Genomic DNA, 18,120 nt, shown 5'->3' on the forward strand with positions numbered 1-18,120 from the left:
GGCTTAACCTTGTGTTCGTTACGGTTGCCAACAGGTCAAAGGCAAAGTGTTTGTTGAAAGGCAGTTATTTTACCTTCATATTGGGCTTTACGTGGTCAATGAAACGTAATAGCTATCAGATTAATTTGCAAGGTAATATTTAGCCTGCTAGTAAGTTAAATGACTTGGCGTTGTTGCGCCAAGTCCTCCATTTTAATAGTCTATGTAACCGACATGTGCATCATGGTTGTGTGTTTGCTGGACGCATGGATAGTACCCTCATGATAACGTGTGTGTGTGTGTGTGTGTGTGTGTGTGTGTGTGTGTGTGTGTGTGTGTGTGTGTGTGTGTGTGTGTGTGTGTGTGTGTGTGTGTGTGTGTGTGTGTGTGTGTGTGTGTGTGTCAGAGGGCCTCCCGCTGGACGTGTGGATCGGGCTCATCGGTACGGGCACCAATAACACTGTGTTCAAGTGGGCGGACCAGTCCCCCGTCTCATTCACCTACTGGGGCCCCGAACAGCCCACACAGCCCATCCAGGACCCCAGCTGTGTCTTCTACTCTGGAGAGGTGTGTGTGTGTGTGTGTGTGTTAGGGCTTTGACTCCGAACTTCGTTATGTAAGTAATGTATAGAACGCCGGTCATTATCGAGAAAATAGGCCCCGACAGGGCGAACAGGACACCGACGCGCAGCGGAGGTTTCTTGCTTCGCCATGAAGGGGCTTATTTTTCGATAATGACCGGCGAAGTTTTATACATTATCCCGCTTATTACACGGCTACTTCCCAAACGAAACAATTTATTTACAATGTATTTGTTACCAGCATTCATAGTGTTGATCAGCAGAGAAATAGTCCGCCCAAGACGTTGAAGTCGTCGCTTAGCAACCGACAGCGCTTGGGTTGATACATATCCCGCTCATTATATTGACAAGTTACCGGACTACGTGCGGAGTGATACCAAAGGCGAAAAGTCCTTTTGTTTACGTTGACAGCGGTCATTATTCATCCGTTGCCAATGAATTATCCAAAAAGAATTGACCGCCGGAAGTTGTGAAGTGCCCATGCAAGTGAACGGAACGTTGAAAAGACCCGTGTAATGATCAAGTATAATTCGAATATCAAAAAATAAATCAAAATTCCAACGAATATTAGGCAGCCCTTAATATTCGAACCTGTTATGGGCAGGCCAAGAGGGAGAGACGTCGGAGAACCCGACGCAGTCTATTCATAATATTGTAATGACCACGGAAGAGGCGGTGAATGAAGTATTGATTAGACAGCGATTTATTAGTAACCTAATAAACCGTTGGAACACGCAGTACCGGTAACCATAGCAACGCGGTAAACAAACCTCTCGAAGCCCAATCCAGGTCTTACTGATGGCATTTAATGGTCAAAATATTATTAATAAATATTCGAATATATTTGAATATTAATAAACAAACGAACTTTGAATATGGTTTTTGGGCAAAACTCAAAGCCCTAGTGTGTGTCTGTGTGTGTGTATACACTTTGTGTGCTTGCATATACAGTATGATCTTCCGTCACTTTGTCTTTCAGCATGGGTTATCTGCTCGTAATATTGATCGATTGGTCATTAACTGTACAGTTCGATGTGTGTACTTGTATGCATACTCATATCCTGCACTCAGAGTACAGTAATATTCCTAGCAGTATCTATCAATAGCAATGTCACAGTTGATTGTGACAATCTGAATGAGTTGTCGCCGAGTACGTGTTAAGAAAGACTTACGACTTGAGGTATGTTGAGTTGGTAATAAGGATGATGATGATGATGATGATATGTGTATGTGTGTGTGGCCAGTCGTACGGCTGGCGCGTGGGGAACTGCAGCGACCGACTGCCCTACCTGTGCCAGAAGAAGGGGGAGATCAGTGGGTCCGCGCCCCCCCTCTCCTGCCCCGCCGACGGGGTAAGTTCGCCACCCGACCCCCTTTTAGGTCTGCTCATCCTGGTGGTCAATGTAATGACGGAGAGAGGAGGAGCATCTTTTACTGTAGTTCAATCATAGTCCTAACACCAAGAGTGTGTTCAGATTCAATCAAAATGTTGTTTAATCCTGATCGTTTTTTTTAATCAATGGCCACAAGACCCCCGTTCAACAGTGGTTAATACTGAGCAGAGACAGTGATGTTGTTCAGGGATATTATATTGAATGTAAATGCGATGGCTGTTCTGTCCTCAGGGCTGGAAGAGACATGGAAACTCGTGTTACCAGGTGAATTCCACGGAGGTTTCCTTCAAAGACCGCTGCAACATCTCCATCAGAAACGGGTGAGTTCATCTAAATCGTCTCTGGCGGAATCCAGTACCACACCTGGGAATGAATGACCCCAGTACTTTTTAGAAGGAGAACATGTTTGACCAGAATGAACCATGTTTTTTGGGTGCTGTATCTGTATGTATGAACCATGTTATGGTGGATGATGTATGCGCAATGCTTTCCGTGTCATGGCAGGTTCGAGCAGGCCTTCGTGAGCCGGATGCTGGGGGAGCAGCTCTCCCTGAAGACGCGGTACTTCTGGATCGGCCTGCAGGACACTAAGAGCACCGGGGAGTACCAGTGGGTGGGCCCGAACGGCGGGCAGAACAGCGTCACCTACACCAACTGGGGCTGGACGGAGCCAGGTACCGGCCAGCAGCCACGGCACCACACCCATTAGGGCTGCTCGATTTATGGGAAAATTCATAATCAGGATTATTTTGGTCGATATTGAAATCACGATTATTCAAACGATTAGTTTTGAGTTTGAATTCATGTTGTATTTATTCAGCATGTCTCCTCCAAAAAAAACTTTGTAACTGAGAACTTTGTAAATTTCGCCTTAAAAATTACACAAAATGGTCAAAAGAAAATGTTCCAATCTAAAATAATATACAGATATGTATCCAGCTGTTCTGCCCTTTCTATAAAACATAAAAATAAATAAATAATAATAATCGAAAAACTCAATTATGTTAATGTTGTGATTGTTCAACGCTAAAATCGAAATCGCGATCAAAATTAGATTAATCGGCCAGCCCTAACACCCATACACCAGTTGCACTTATATTAATTTACACTCAGGAGATGATTTCATCCAAGCAAAGGCTGATGACAATCTGACAAAATTGTAAACCTAATTAAATTACACTGGGTGCAGCAGGATACTCTAGTGTTGAGAGGGTTGTGACTCCCAGCACACAGGTTCTGGGTTCGAAACCCAATGTCCGCTGTCTACCTATAGGTGTCATAGAGCAAGGTGAACTAACCCCTAACTGCTCCCTGATGACGCGTATCTAAAACACTATCACCGTCAACAATGTGGGACTAAAGCGTCTGCTAGGTGACTGACTGTAGAAAGAATTGAAGGATTGCTTTGTTGAGCACGGATGGGTTTTGTGTTCCTCTCCCATAAGTTTCAGCAGCCTGTCAAAAAGACCACTAAAAGCTTTTAGCCGTGCTAACGGAGCGCTACGTCAGCTGAGCACGGACAGAGGTAAAGAGCACTAGCCGCCGCCGCCGCGGCTGCTGAGAGCTAACAGTGGGACATTAAGCTACGCTGAGTGGTCGGGGCAGCACTGATGTGCATTAGTCATTCACATCAAGCCAACTTTATTTATATTTGATTGAATACGTTGTGACACGGTGTAACAGGAGGCGAGGCGAGCCTGCGTCTGATTCAGGGTTCCTTTTAAGCAGGTCAAGATGTACAATCCTACTCACGCTAGGGGTGTCAGAGGGTCGTGTAGACGCATCGTAGGGGTGGCGAACGTCATGTAATGGCAGACAATTCATTCATGTAAGGGAATCGAATAACCGCTCAGCAACTTCAGCAACGTCATTCAACCGTGAACCGAATCAGAAAAGTTCCATCCCAGTATTAAGTGTGTGTGTGTGTGTGTGTGTGTGTGTGTGTGTGTGTGTGTGTGTGTGTGTGTGTGTGTGTGTGTGTGTGTGTGTGTGTGTGTGTGTGTGTGTGTGTGTGTGTGTGTGTGTGTGTGTGTGTGTGTGTGTGTGTGTGTGTGTTCAGCGGGCCACGGCGGCTGCGCCGTGATGTCCACGGCGAAGCCCCTGGGTAAGTGGGAGGTGAAGAACTGCACGGCGTTTAAGGCCGGGACCATCTGCAGGAGAGACCTCGTGGCCCCGCCTCCCGCCCCGCCCCTCCCCGACCCCAGTCTGCCCTGCCCCGAGGGCTGGCAGTCCCGACCCAACATCTCCTACTGCTACAAGGTAACGGCCTACCGCCTGCGTCCGCCCACGCAGCAAAGAGCTGAAGTGAGGCTGAAAACACGAAAGAACCTACGAGAGTAGCTACAGAAAACTAGTTTATAACGACCTGGACAGTGTGCAGTGTAGCCATATCAATCTGGTAAACGGGTTGAGATAGCCGCAGTGTGAATCGCATTGTGGTGGTTTGCGGGGATGTGTGTGCGAGCTACTCATCGGTTAGAGATTGTAGTCAATTGTGTGTGTGTCTGTGCTCGGTCCTTACCACAGACTGAGCACAGTCTGTGGTAAGGCTCAGTCCTTTCCAAAGCGACCCGGGTTTGTCCCCTGCCTGTGGTCTTACCCTCTCTCTCCCATGCCTTCCTGTCTAGCTCACTCAGGGGTTTCAGTTCGGTGTGTGTCAGGTCATTAGTAGAGGTATAGTTAACTGTGTGCGCGTGTGCGTGTGCGTGTGCGCGTGCGTGCGCGTCTTCAACCAACGTTGATTTGAATAAGCTCATGTGTACGTATTGTCTATTCTGTGCATGTTTGACTCAAGTACTGCAACATGTTGTTTCGAGGATGTAGGGCATCAAAAGCAACTGAAAATATTTGTGCTCTTGCAATGTATTTTATAAATGCGCACACAAATAAAGAAGTGTGTGTGTGTGTGTGTGTGTGTGTGTGTGTGTGTGTGTGTGTGTGTGTGTGTGTGTGTGTGTGTGTGTGTGTGTGTGTGTGTGTGTGTGTGTGTGTGTGTGTGTGTGTGTGTGTGTGTGTGTGTGTGTGTGTCAGGTGTTTCACGAGGAACGCCTGAGCAGGAAGCGGTCGTGGGAAGAGGCCCAGAGGTTCTGCTGGGCCCTGGGGGCCGACCTGCCCAGCTTCACCAAGTCAGAGGAGATGGTGGCCCTGCACAGCATTATGAGGGACAGCATCAGGTACACACACGCACGTGCACGCGCGTGTCTCGTATCACAAACCATTCTCTGTGGCTTTCAAATGGACAGAGCGAGGTTAGTGAGATCACTGGATTCCCCCCAGAAGGTCGAGAGCATAATCTTTAACGATGGTTGATGTTTGTGTTCCAGTGATAACCGGTTCTTCTGGGTGGGTCTGAACAGAAGAAACCCCACAGACCGCTCGTGGACCTGGAGCGACGGCCGACCGGTGTGTCTCACACACACACACACACACACACACACACACACACACACACACACACACACACACACACACACACACACACACACACACACACACACACACACACACACACACACACACACACACACACACACACACACACACACACACGTGTAAATGTGTGATAGTCCTGCTGACTATTGATTATGGATGATCGATATACATATTAACCATGTGTTTGCTGCTCGCTCCTCCCCAGGTGTCCATGGGCATCCTACACCAAGACTTCCATAGCGATGACGCCTACAGCAGAGACTGCACCGCCTTCAAGGTGGGCTGGCCGCTCCACCAAAAGCAACTCCCATATGTCTGTGGTCCCTGAGAGATGGGCCAATGGGAGAGCTGTATTTGAAGCGTGTGAACTTTGTTAAACAAAGTGCTTTTTTTTTTTTTTTAAACCAATAAAAAAAACTCAGGAAGTGGAAACATTAGCAAAGAGGAGGAGGAGGAGGAGATGACGGCAATCAATAAACACACAAAACTCACCATGAAACACATCCCACCGTCACATGAGACAGTCTCACATTAGCTCCTCGCTGCCTGGGGGGGAGAAGTGATGGTGTGAGTGTGTTTTGTCCCCCCCCTCCCCCTCCCAGACGATGAAGACCAGCCTGAAGCTGCTGTTTGAGTCCCTGTTCCACGACATTGACCCCTGGCCCTTCTATGCCACGCCCTTCCACTGCGATGCCCAGCTGGAGTGGGTCTGCCAGATACCCAGAGGTGTGTGTGTGTGTGTGTGTGTGTGTGTGTGTGTGTGTGTGTGTGTGTGTGTGTGTGTGTGTGTGTGTGTGTGTGTGTGTGTGTGTGTGTGTGTGTGTGTGTGTGTGTGTGTGTGTGTGTGTGTGTGTGTGTGTGCCATCCATATGTGGTAGTATTGTATATGCTGTATTGTGTTCTGTGCATGTTACATTATTGATTGACACTACCCATTCCTAATACTTAATGCACTATACAATGGATTTATTGAACATTTGACAATTCATTAAGCAACAAAAGTATTATAATGAAAATAATTAAGAATTTTTTGCAATGTCAGTCTTTAAATCATTTATTCAATTATATTTTTAAACAGGAGTGAAACCCAAGGTCCCAGAATGGTACAACCCAGGTAACAATAATTTGGATTGCTTATTTTATCTTTAGCTCTCATGTTGTAAAATAAGATTAGCTTCATTAGATGGTACTTCTACATAAGAAAGTATAATGTTGAACTGTTGCCATTATTATTTAGATCTAAATGAATAATAATCCTTATAATGTATTCATCAAACTAATTTGAAGATAAATAACAGATGGATTGCTCCGTTGCCTGACGCCGGTCTTCATGCGTTGCCTGTGCGTTCCCAGGCGGTCACCACGAGACGTCCATCTTCGTGGACGGCGGGGAGTACTGGTTCATCAACGACCTCCAGCTCTCCTTCGAGGAGGCCAGCCTGTTCTGCAGCACGAGCGGCAGCCGACTGGCCGCACCCATGAGCTTCACCGCCGCCAGGAAGATCCACGAGCACCTCCCCCAGGTACACCGGGATGGAGCGTCAGGCCGGGCGGCGGTGGGCACTCACGGGCACCTCCGGGGGTTAGATGGGGGGGGTTAGGGTTAAGATATGATGTTAAAGCTGACTTATTGTACCACCAGGTTTGAGTTTGATCAGCCCGTACAAGCAGTTTTGAAAATCGGCCTCTTCTGACATCACAAGTGGGCGTGTGCACCTAGATGTGTGACGGCTAGATGAGCAATGTTTGCTACAGTCCACTGGCTAGGCCGCTAGACTGATCTATCCAGCACACATCTAGGTGGACACTAGGGCTGTAACGATACACCAACTCACGATTCGGTTTGTATCACGATTTCTGACCCACGGTTCGATACATCCCACGATTCTTTTAAATTTAAAAAGCATTTTAATTCAACAACACTTTTAATATTTTTTTATAATAACACTTTTTTTTTACAACATTTAATAACAAGTAATTTGGAACACTGAACAGATTTGAACAGAAATAATACTATTAAAGCATAGCTAAATTAATAAATAAATAACCAAAGATTGCAGTTGGAGGATGCTTGCAGGCAGGCAAAAACCCTCAACTAGTTTGGTGGTTTAGTCAAATATCCTATTAGCGCCTTTTATTAGGCTATGTAGCTTAAATAATGACATAATCAGGCCGTATAGAATGCAACATGTTTAATAGCCTAACTTTCAATAGATGGGTAAAAACATGAACGTCTATCATGAACGTCGCAATAACGAGGCATAGTGTTACGAGTAGCGTATGTGTGTGTGCGCGAGAATGGCAGTGTGCGTATGTGTGTGTGTTAGTGACGTCAGCGAGTGAGTGGACGAGCGATGAGAGCGAGCGGTAGCGTGTGCGTCTAGTGAAGAAGCGAACGAGTCCGGTAGAATAAAGCACCCATCCTGTCAATAATCGGTGGCCGCTTCATTCCAACCTATAAGCAGACCAACTGCCGGTGAAATCGCACAAAACAATAGAGACAGGATCACACAGGCAATTCTTTTCACGCTTGGCCCACTCTTGATAAATGTCGTTCATATCGCATATAAGGACTTCGACGGCTGTGGAGAAATGCAATCCTCCGTAGCCACGGAGAGCTGTCATCACAGAGAGGGCATCTCGTCCCATACTTACGGCATCGATAAGAGGGGGCGGTGTCAGCAGACTATTATTTAGACAAATTATTAGCAAATTTCAATCGGACAATTTGACCGGAGAGTTAGAAAGGGCGTATCGCGCTTCTGCCTTCTCACACCGCAAGACAGGTTCGTGGCTTTGAGTGTCGCGATTTCGGTTTCGATACGCGTATCGTTACAGCCCTAGTGGACACGCCCACTTGTGAGGTCAGAAGAGGCCATTTTCAAAACGGCTTTTAACGGCTAATCACGCTCACACCTGGTGGTATAATATGTCTCCTTTTAAGAAGTGAGTCTTCGTCCCGATGCTCAGCCCCTACCTGCTCCTTAAATGGGTCTGCTAATGACTACTAGATAGTCAATACATTATATATATATATATAAACTAGATAGAAATAGATATTGTATGTATTTAAGAATTGCATTGTATTGTGTTGTTCAGGGTGTGGAACTAGCTGGGATCAGTGTTTCGGTGCTGGACTTAGGATCATAGGATAGGATGTACGATCAAGTATTTACTATGTATTATTTAAGCAATAGATCACGACAGTGGGGTATGTGCTCATTTTACTACTGTCAAGGGGCGCGTAGCGTATCTTCCAGGCGCGGAGTGATATGCAAACTTTCACAAAATGATTGGGCATCATAGCAGTTATGTATACGCTCATTATACAAGTTAGGAACCAATCAGATCGCTGGATTTAAGCCACCGGTTGTATAATGTATGATATGACACAGTATTTATATGTTTAATTGTATGATATGATAATGTATTGTATGATTTCATACAGTATTAATATTTATTATAAGATATCATATGGTTTTATGTAGTGTATTACATAATATAATATGGTAATGATATTTAAAGTGTATGATAATATATGAGGAGCTTTTCATATTTAGTGTATGATAAGGTATTCATTTGTAGTATTGTGTGATATATGTTTTATTGTATGATGTGTTGTTTTCCAACAGAACACCACTTCCCCGAAGCAGAGCTGGTGGGTGGACATGAAGCAGCCTGGACACTACTTCCCAATGACGTAAGACACATGCTCAAACACTCACATAAACACACACATGAAAGCCACAGAAAATGGCAGAATTCATTGATCGTGTGTGTGTGTGTGTGTGTGTGTGTGTGTGTGTGTGTGTGTGTGTGTGTGTGTGTGTGTGTGTGTGTGTGTGTGTGTGTGTGTGTGTGTGTGTGTGTGTGTGTGTGTGTGTGTGTGTGTGTGTGTGTGTGTCGCAGGTCCGTCCAGATGCATTTCTACCACTCCCTGTTCCTGGGAAGATGCACGTCGCTTAGCAAAGAGAACCTCTTCCCTGGTCAGTGCCAACACAACACAGGGCCACAAAGTACAAGACAACTCAGTACAGTACAAGACAATATAGTACAACATAGTACAGTACAGTTCAACACAGTCCAGTTCAACACAATGCAGTAAACCACAACACAGCACAACATAGTCCGTGGTCAGTAGCATACAATGACACTCATACTGCCCCTGCCTGCCACCTTACAGAGTATGACCACAGTTGTGCGCACAAGCTGTCCTTCGTGTGCGAGCGACACAACGTCACCTCTGTGGAGCGGAACCCTCTAGAACCGTACCCGGGTGGGTTCCCATGTGAGAAAAACTCCCTGGCCTTCAGAAACAAGGTATGAGCCCCTGACCCCTCCCCCTCAAAAGTCCCTTTTAGAAATGTGAAATGTTATTTCATATTTGACCTGCAGTAAACTCTTTTAAATCACTTCTTAAATCACATTTGTATGCACTTGCTTTTACGTGACGTCGTAGTTTCTTTTTTTTTTCTTTTTTTTTATTCTCTTTCTTAATGTCTTCCTAATGGTTTTATGTCAAAGCACTTTGTAAACAATTGTTTTTAAAGGTGCTAAAGATATTATTGGTATTATTTGTATTATATTTGATCATGTAAGTAAAAAGGTCCATGCATCACATACAAATGAAGCTATTATGTGAAGGACAAAGAGCAACTTTTATGTATCATCATCTGCATATTCAATCATTTTTAGTATAACAGCTCTATTTATAGTGATGTCTGTTTGCCTTTCTAGTGCTTCACCATCATGAAGCCCAGCCAGCAATTGGGGTTCCAGTCCGCCAACGACGTCTGCAAGTCGCTCAGGGGCACTCTGGTCACGGTGGCGGACCAGGTGGAGCAAGGTGTGCCGGCGGCCCCCCCAACAAGCCCAAACTAGTCAAACAGGAGTTCCATGGTAACGATGCTAACTCATCCGTCCCCGTTGCTCTGTGCTCAGACTTCCTCACCACCCTGCTACCCGGCGTGCCGGAGCTGAACCAGATCTGGATCGGGCTGAAGCTGCGCTCCACCTCCAGGCAGTGGGTGGATGACACGCCGGCCGGCTTCCAGAACTTCAACCCCCTGCTCCACGGCATGCTCCGACCAATTAAGCTCGACGTGAGGCCTAATAATAATCATAGTTTAACATAGAATGTAACATAGTATGTAATTTCTACCACAGTTGCGGCACAGTTCGTCTGTTGGATGCAACGATACGATACGCATCAAACGGGGTCGGCTTAGCTCAGGAGGTAGAGCAGTTGTCTTGTAACCGAAAGGTTGCTAGTTTGATCTCCAGCTCCTCCTAGCTGATGTGTCCCTGAGCAAGACACTTAACCCTAGCTGCTCCTGACGAGCTGGCTGTCACCTTGCATAGTCGACTCTGCCGTCCGTGTGTCAATGTGTGTATTAACCGACGTAAATCGCTTTGGATAAAAGCGTCTGCTAAATGCCCTAATTGTAATTGTAATCAAATACAAGTACAAACCATTGGCCCAACTTCCTGCCAGGGTAAGGTCGTTCAATAGAAGCATCCACCGAATGGGATGTGTTTCGAATGATGCGTTGACGCTGGCGTTTTATTTACTTCTAGAGAGAGAAATGGCAAGGGCAGTGAATAGTTAAATTATGTGAGTGGGTGTGAGAAAACAAATGAAGAATTCAGATAATGCTCTGCAGATTGTTTTGCGAGACTCACAAAGTGTGGGGGAGAGTGTGTCTGTGTATAACCATGGTCATTTTCTTGTGTGTGTGTGTGTGTGTGCGTGTGCGTGTGTGTAGCCCATGAGGCCCATGAACCTAGACATCGTGGAGCTGTGTGTCTTTATGATCAACCATCCCAGCTCTGAGTTGATGGGCACCTGGGACTACAGCAACTGTGGGGATAAACAGCACACAGCCCTCTGCCAGCACTATGCAGGTGAGAGACACACACACACACACACACACACACACACACACACACACACACACACACACACACACACACACACACACACACACACACACACACACACACACACACACACACACACACACACACACACTAATAAGTAGTAGTTCTATTCCTAATTTTTGTCTCACTACATTCTCTCTCTCTCTCCCTCTCTCTCTCTCTCTCTCTCTCCCCCTCCCTCCAGATAAGCCTGAGGAACCCCAGGCCCCGACGGAGCTCCGCCACTTCAACAACCACACGGTGCAGCTGCTGGTGGGGAACATGACGTGGTCGGAGGCGGCGGCGCGCTGCCGGTCCAAGGCCATGGTCCTGGTCAGCGTTGGCGACGTCTCCCTGCAGTCCTGGCTCACCGTGCTGGTCAGCCGGGCTCGCACCCCCATGTGGATCGGGCTCTTCAGTGAAGACGTGAGTCGGGGTCCTTCGGTCGTGGTTATTCAAAGGAGAACCAAACCCTAAAGCAGCCTGTTTACAGATGTAACGGGATGCGGTGGGTTTTCGACGTAGTGGTGCGGGATGATCCTCGTCCAATGTTCGACCTGAATGCACAGCCTTTTAAGTAAAAATGCAAAGGTTTTTTGACGAGTAACATGTTACTGGCTGTTAGGGGTTACCTGGTAACGTCAATCAAGCGCTCTGGCCACGGCTCTCGCTGTGCACACATCCAGGTGGACACTCCCACTTGTTATCTCCGTCACTCGGAGGAGAAGTAAAACCGAGGTCCTGACTCATTGAGGTCATAAAGATCCCAGGGCATTGATCGCAAAGAGCAGTGGTTTCCCCCGGTGTCCTGGCCCCACCAGTCTCATTCGATCTGGCCCCCTAATCAATCATCCTCCTGTATAATTGGCTGACCCATTAATTCCCTCACTCTCCACCTCAAGCTGGCATGTGGTGAGCATTCTGGCGCAGATTGGCTGCCGTGCATCACCCAAGTGGGTGCTACACACTGGCGGTGGTTAGTGAGGTCCCCCCTTCACTGCAAGCGTCTTTGAGTGTCTAGAAAAGTGCTAAGAAAATTAAATGAATTATTGTTAATATTATTATTATGTCACAAAAAAACGGGAAAGGGACGATTTTCCATCGGCTTGTCACTGCTAACACACTCCCACCTGGTGGTATAACATTCACTGGTTAAAAGCTCCTCCATCTCCCATGTGTTCAGAGCGGGGTCCACTTTCGCTGGACAGACCGCAGCCACACAGTGTTCAGCCGCTGGTCCCCGGAGGCCTCCAGCGGCTCCTGTGTGTACCACGACACCGACGGCTTCTGGAAGGCCACCGAGTGTGAGGGGACTCTGGGGGGCGCCATCTGCCACAAGCGCCACGGTGAGGCCAGGGCTGTTAATGTACACAGACAGCGGACACACACACACAGCCTCGGACACGCACGCATACAGTCACACACACACACACTCAGTCACATACTCACAGTGACACACATACAGTCACAGACACACACAGTCTGACGCGCGCACACACACACACACACACACACACACACACACACACACACACACACACACACACACACACACACACACACACACACACACACACACACACACACACACACACACACACACGAACACACACACGAACACACACACGAACACACACACAGTCACACACGCAGAGACACACGCAGAGACACAGTCACACACAGTCACATACTCACAGTCACATACTCACAGTGACACTCACACGCAGACAGTCACACACACACACGCCTACACACGCACGCACGCACGCACACACACAGTCTTTCTGAAGCTCTGTCTGTGTCTCAGAGGACGCGGTGATCAAGTCAGAGGACCCGGCGGTGAAGTGCCCTCACACCCTCAACGGCCCCAACTGGCTGCCGTTCAGGAACAACTGCTACTCCTTCCAGCTGGTGGCGTCGCGCTGGGCCCATTTCGACAAGGGCTTCCCCCAGGACACCTGCAGAGACCTCTGTGAGAACACGGCTCCTGGTTATGGTGTTCCACTGGCATGAGCCTGTAGTGCAGAACACCGGTTCTACACTTTGTCCGTCGAGATTTCCCCCGTCTGGGGTGTTATTTCAGTTTCCGACCGACCCTGTCAATCTATGTGCGACCCAAATTATTTTATGAGCTTTAAAAAGAAAATTAATGATGCAAACTATAATTACGTTTTTGTACAGCACCTCTTCATTCTGTACAAGGATGAGCGAATTTTCTCGTTTTTAAATGAAAACAACCTACCTATCATTCGCTGCCTCTGAAAAAATAATAAAAAATGAATAAAATAAATTCCCTACCTACCCATGACCTCAACTGACAACCAACAGGAACCAAACTTTTTTTTTTTTAGGCCTTAACAGAAAATAAAAGACACTTTAAAACAAGACATTTGTGCTAGGCATCAGTTCAGATGTCGCAAGGTTGTTGTTTTTAAATGAAGATAATCAATATCATTTATAGAACACTATTTATTTAATGCGTAGAACTGGGGAAATGCACAGGAAATGTCTTCCCCAAGTGATAGACAAATAATAATATACCATTCAAATGTTGCATTTAGTAGACTCATCTGGGTACTTGTCATCAGGAGCAGGTAAGGGTTAGGGCGGCTTGCTTCGGTCAAGCTGTGGACATGTGGGGGATTCAACCCAGAACCTTTTGGCTGAGTCAAACACTCCACTATTCACTAGATGTTCCTCATAGAAGGTCATTAGATGTTGAGAAGGCTTGTGCTGTCAGAGGGGGAGATGAACGAGCAAATGAGGTCCTTGTTTCACTGCGTTTCAGACCACAACTCCAACGTCCTGACCATCCGCAACGCCGAGGAGAACGAGTTTGTCCGCCAGCAGCTGGTCCCGTTCAAGAGCCTGGTGCAGTACGTCTGGCTGGGACTCATCAAGGACAACACTGGTGGGTGATCGGGTCGCGCGTGAACCACAGGGACGGACATGTACCCTTCTAAATGGGTATGATCTGTGGTAACGCGGTAGGAGACCAAATTAAAGGTTCTCTCTACGGGGGGCTCAGCCCTGACTCCGGTTCAAGTTTTGCCCCTGTTCCTTTGCTGCATGTCCTCCTGTCTATCTCCTGTTCCTTCCTGTCTATCTCACACTGAATAAAGCATAAAAAAATGATACTTTTTTTGGGGGGGAAAGTTTAGGCGAACCAAATCACACACATGGTGTTGTCCCTGCAGTGAACAATTGTGTGGTGTCCTTCCCGTAGATAACCAGATGAAGTGGTACGAGGGCACCAATGTTCAGTTCAACAACTGGCGGAACGGGCGGCCGCAAGTGGAGCAGGAGTTCATGGCCGGTATGAACGAGGACGGAATCTGGGACATAATCACCAACAAGAACTACTTCTCCCCCTTCAGGCAGAGGAGCATCGTGGCCTGCAAGCTGGACAACGGTCAGTCGTAGTAAACGGATCCATGATGGTCTTTATTTATAAAAGTAAACCTTTTACTCAAGCATACATCTAGTTGGACACTCCCACTTGTGATGTCACTACAACACAGGAAAAAGGCTGATTTACCAACGGCTTGCAATGGCTAATCGCATTCACACCTGGCGATACAATATCACCACTTTTAAAGTGTCTCCCAAAGTATACTTTTTATTTAAAAAAAAAGAAGTAATTGAAGTACTCGATACCCACCAATCATTTTGGTTGGTTTGTGGTTTTTAAGTTTAAAGTTGGATTCAGGGTTCGGCTTTTGGGTTTGCTTTTAGGATTTGGTTTAGGGTTTAGGCCCTAGACAGTAAGACAAGATCACAAGACAGAAATACAATTAAAAATTAAAAATATATATATGTATGCAAAGAACTACAAAAAAAACCTACACATTTGAGTGGCATAAATAAAACAAAAAGTCAATAACGGCATGCAATCAAAACTCCTGATCTGACCTCCAAACCCCTTGTCCCGTGTTCTCTTCGTCTCCGCAGAACCCAGGGAGAAGTACAACCTGACGAGCCCGAGCCTGCGGCATTACGGGAGCCTCTCCTTCACGGTGCTGACCCGCAAGCTCACCTGGCTCCAGGCGCTGGAGCAGTGCACCCTGCTCGGGGGACACCTGGCCAGTATCCATGACAACCAGCACCAAATGCACGTGGAGCTCATCGCCCGGACGGACGGCTTCCCGCTCTGGATCGGGCTGTCCAATCAGGATGTGAGGAGAAGCTCAAACCTTAACAGATATGTCACCGATGCGTGACGTTCAGTAGGTTTACGCACGTGCTAAGGCTGAATTATCGGCTGGTACCTGAAGATATTACAACGATTTTTCAGGGCAGATATCGCAATTCTGCAATATCCCAAATATTGTGATATGGCGATTACAATATTTTTCTGAGTTTATCGTCGGGGTTCAGCTTCTACAAGACTGTGTTTGGCATAAATGAATGTGGCTGAGCGGCACAGCATGTAATTGATGGGAATTGAGCATTGGAAAATACACTAGCGCCCTCTGTAGGACACAACACACATTTTGCTGCACTCATTTATTTTTTTATTTGTATATATAAGAAAAATACCACATAACACATCAAACCGACTTCAAACCCGGGTTTTAACAGCAGAGCACCATTTCGTTGACCTTTTGATTCGTCTGTCCCACTTTCGTTTGGCAGTCGAGTAACCCGGTCTACGAGTGGTCGGACGGAACCAATCTCGACTACCAGGCGCCCATCAAGGACTCTCAGAAGAGCCCGCAGAAGTCCCAGGCCGGCTGCGTCACCATCAGCCCATCCGGCATGTGGATGAGGGAGGACTGCAAGACCTTGGTTGAAGGAGCTCTCTGCTACACCACCAACACCACCACCCCTAGCCAGAGTAAGGCGCCACACCCAGCATCAGGACACACTCTTCACATTGGACTACAATTTGGAACGTTCCAGACACGGTTTCGAACAAAGACTACAACTCCCAGCCTGAGGATGTATGTGCCAGATTAGGACTACAACTCCCAGTATCTAGAGACTTTTTACCTAACATGACTACAAGTCCAAGAATCCTGATAATCTTTAATAATGACTGCAACTCCCACCATCAGGGCAGATTGTTGGAAAATGTCTACAACTGTTGGCGTCCTGTACTGCTCGCAGTATCTAGATGCTTTGTTAGAATATGAACTACAAGCATTCTATTATATACTACTATAACTCCCAGTATCCAGACACTGGATACTGGGAGTTGTAGTCATGTAAAACCAGACACTTGATTTACATGACTACAACTCCAAGTATCTAGACGTGTGTTTGTTTAATTAACTCCCAGCGTTCCACATGCAAGACCCACCGTTTCAACGCGTTTCTTTTCTGTGAACCAGGGGCCAGGCTAAAGAGTCCTGCGCTGGCTACCAATTGCCCGCATACCACGTCCAAGTGGTTGGAGTTCCAAGACCACTGCTACGCCTTCAACATGACCATCTACAACTCCAGCGTGTACAACATGGCTGATGCCACGAGTGTCTGTGTGGGACTGGGTGAGAACGTGCGACTCAACCTTGTGTGTGTGTATGTATCTATAGTATGCACAGCGGTTGGCCAATGCTTCCATTAACTGTTCAGTTGTTCACGGGACACCTTTTCTGCCAAGCGTCTTACGGTGAATTGTTTTAGATGCATGTCATTAAGCTCTGGGACGCCTGTACGCAGGCTGCAGAAATGAGGGTTCAAACAAAGTGCCTTTCAGAACATCCTAACCCCTAGGACTATCCTGAAACCAGTTAAGGCATTTTGGAGCATGATGTTCCCTAACCCCTAACCCCTACCTCTAGGCCTCCTAGAGCAAGATGCTTCCTAACCCGTATCTGCTCCTTGTTGACTAGTTTAATTCACTGTAAATCTCTTCTCTCCTTGTCTGCTATTGACGATGATAAATAGTCAAACACCATCATTGTCACCAGTGACCCAACAGTAACTCAGTGGCTGTCGTCTGATTCGTTTTCTTGTTCCTTTTTCTTTCCTTCCTCTCGGGCAGGGGGTCACCTCCTCACCCTGACCTCCATGGAGGAGAACGACTTTGTGGCCTCCCAGGTCACTGAGGACCCCCTGATCACCAAACGGGTTTGGCTGGGCCTGAACATGGACAAACAGGGTAAACACCGGGCCCCTGCATCCATACCCCCTGGCCATGGCAAACAGTTTCTAGTGGAATTTGCAACATGTTCCCCTTCGGTTGTGCCATGACGTTGTCACACCGTTTTCCATGGCCCTCTTTCTCGTCTCCCTCCCTCTCTCTCTCCTCTCCCTCCCTCTCCCCCTCCACCAGGTGTGCCTGTGGGCTGGGTGGACGACTCCCCCCTGGACTTCACTAACTGGGGGACGCCCCCCCCCCTGGTGGGGGCGGCCGCCGACCACCCCTGCGTCGTGCTGGACGCGGGGGACCAGGGCCGCTGGAGGAGGGTCAGCTGCTCTGACAGCCTCAGCCGGGTCGTCTGCAAGACCACCAAGTGTGAGTGGCGCCGCAGCGCAGAGTAGCTTAGCATTTATGTGTGTGGCTGACGGGTCACTTATTGGTTGAGATGCTAGCCGAGCATGGTGTGTCTGTGCTGGCTAACAGCGTTATCGGACTGTGCTAGCTTCCTTGCTTGATGACAGTCTAGCATGTTAGCATAGCTTAGCACGTAACTGCCCTTGCTGGATGACAGTCTAGCATGTTAGCCTAGCTTAGCACGTCTGTGTAACTGCCCTTGGTGGATGACAGTCTAGCATGTTAGCATAGCTTAGCACGTCTGTGTAACTGCCCTTGGTGGACGACAGTCTAGCATGTTAGCATAGCCTAGCACGTCTGTGTAACTGCCCTTGAT

At 47.3% G+C, this 18,120-nt stretch overlaps 1 protein-coding gene across 1 annotated transcript in view; it reads left to right on the forward strand.

The window, feature by feature from the left end:
- Window positions 1–18,120, forward strand: part of ly75 (lymphocyte antigen 75) — a 29,584-nt gene that overhangs the window by 9,909 nt on the left and 1,555 nt on the right. The window contains exons 8-34 of the mRNA XM_056608699.1: window positions 386–546; window positions 1,805–1,912; window positions 2,186–2,274; window positions 2,459–2,628; window positions 4,014–4,213; window positions 4,985–5,127; window positions 5,278–5,356; window positions 5,592–5,663; window positions 5,989–6,112; window positions 6,465–6,500; window positions 6,740–6,909; window positions 9,019–9,086; window positions 9,296–9,372; window positions 9,570–9,706; window positions 10,124–10,232; window positions 10,328–10,488; window positions 11,152–11,290; window positions 11,511–11,731; window positions 12,489–12,651; window positions 13,113–13,277; window positions 14,094–14,216; window positions 14,532–14,717; window positions 15,257–15,480; window positions 15,941–16,142; window positions 16,639–16,794; window positions 17,292–17,408; window positions 17,583–17,765. Of these exons, the coding sequence (XP_056464674.1) occupies window positions 386–546; window positions 1,805–1,912; window positions 2,186–2,274; window positions 2,459–2,628; window positions 4,014–4,213; window positions 4,985–5,127; window positions 5,278–5,356; window positions 5,592–5,663; window positions 5,989–6,112; window positions 6,465–6,500; window positions 6,740–6,909; window positions 9,019–9,086; window positions 9,296–9,372; window positions 9,570–9,706; window positions 10,124–10,232; window positions 10,328–10,488; window positions 11,152–11,290; window positions 11,511–11,731; window positions 12,489–12,651; window positions 13,113–13,277; window positions 14,094–14,216; window positions 14,532–14,717; window positions 15,257–15,480; window positions 15,941–16,142; window positions 16,639–16,794; window positions 17,292–17,408; window positions 17,583–17,765 (3,783 nt within the window). The remainder of the gene's footprint in view (window positions 1–385; window positions 547–1,804; window positions 1,913–2,185; window positions 2,275–2,458; window positions 2,629–4,013; window positions 4,214–4,984; window positions 5,128–5,277; window positions 5,357–5,591; window positions 5,664–5,988; window positions 6,113–6,464; window positions 6,501–6,739; window positions 6,910–9,018; window positions 9,087–9,295; window positions 9,373–9,569; window positions 9,707–10,123; window positions 10,233–10,327; window positions 10,489–11,151; window positions 11,291–11,510; window positions 11,732–12,488; window positions 12,652–13,112; window positions 13,278–14,093; window positions 14,217–14,531; window positions 14,718–15,256; window positions 15,481–15,940; window positions 16,143–16,638; window positions 16,795–17,291; window positions 17,409–17,582; window positions 17,766–18,120) is intronic.

Source organism: Gadus chalcogrammus, chromosome 14, assembly GCF_026213295.1.
Source record: "Gadus chalcogrammus isolate NIFS_2021 chromosome 14, NIFS_Gcha_1.0, whole genome shotgun sequence".
NCBI classification, from domain to species: Eukaryota; Metazoa; Chordata; class Actinopteri; order Gadiformes; family Gadidae; genus Gadus; species Gadus chalcogrammus.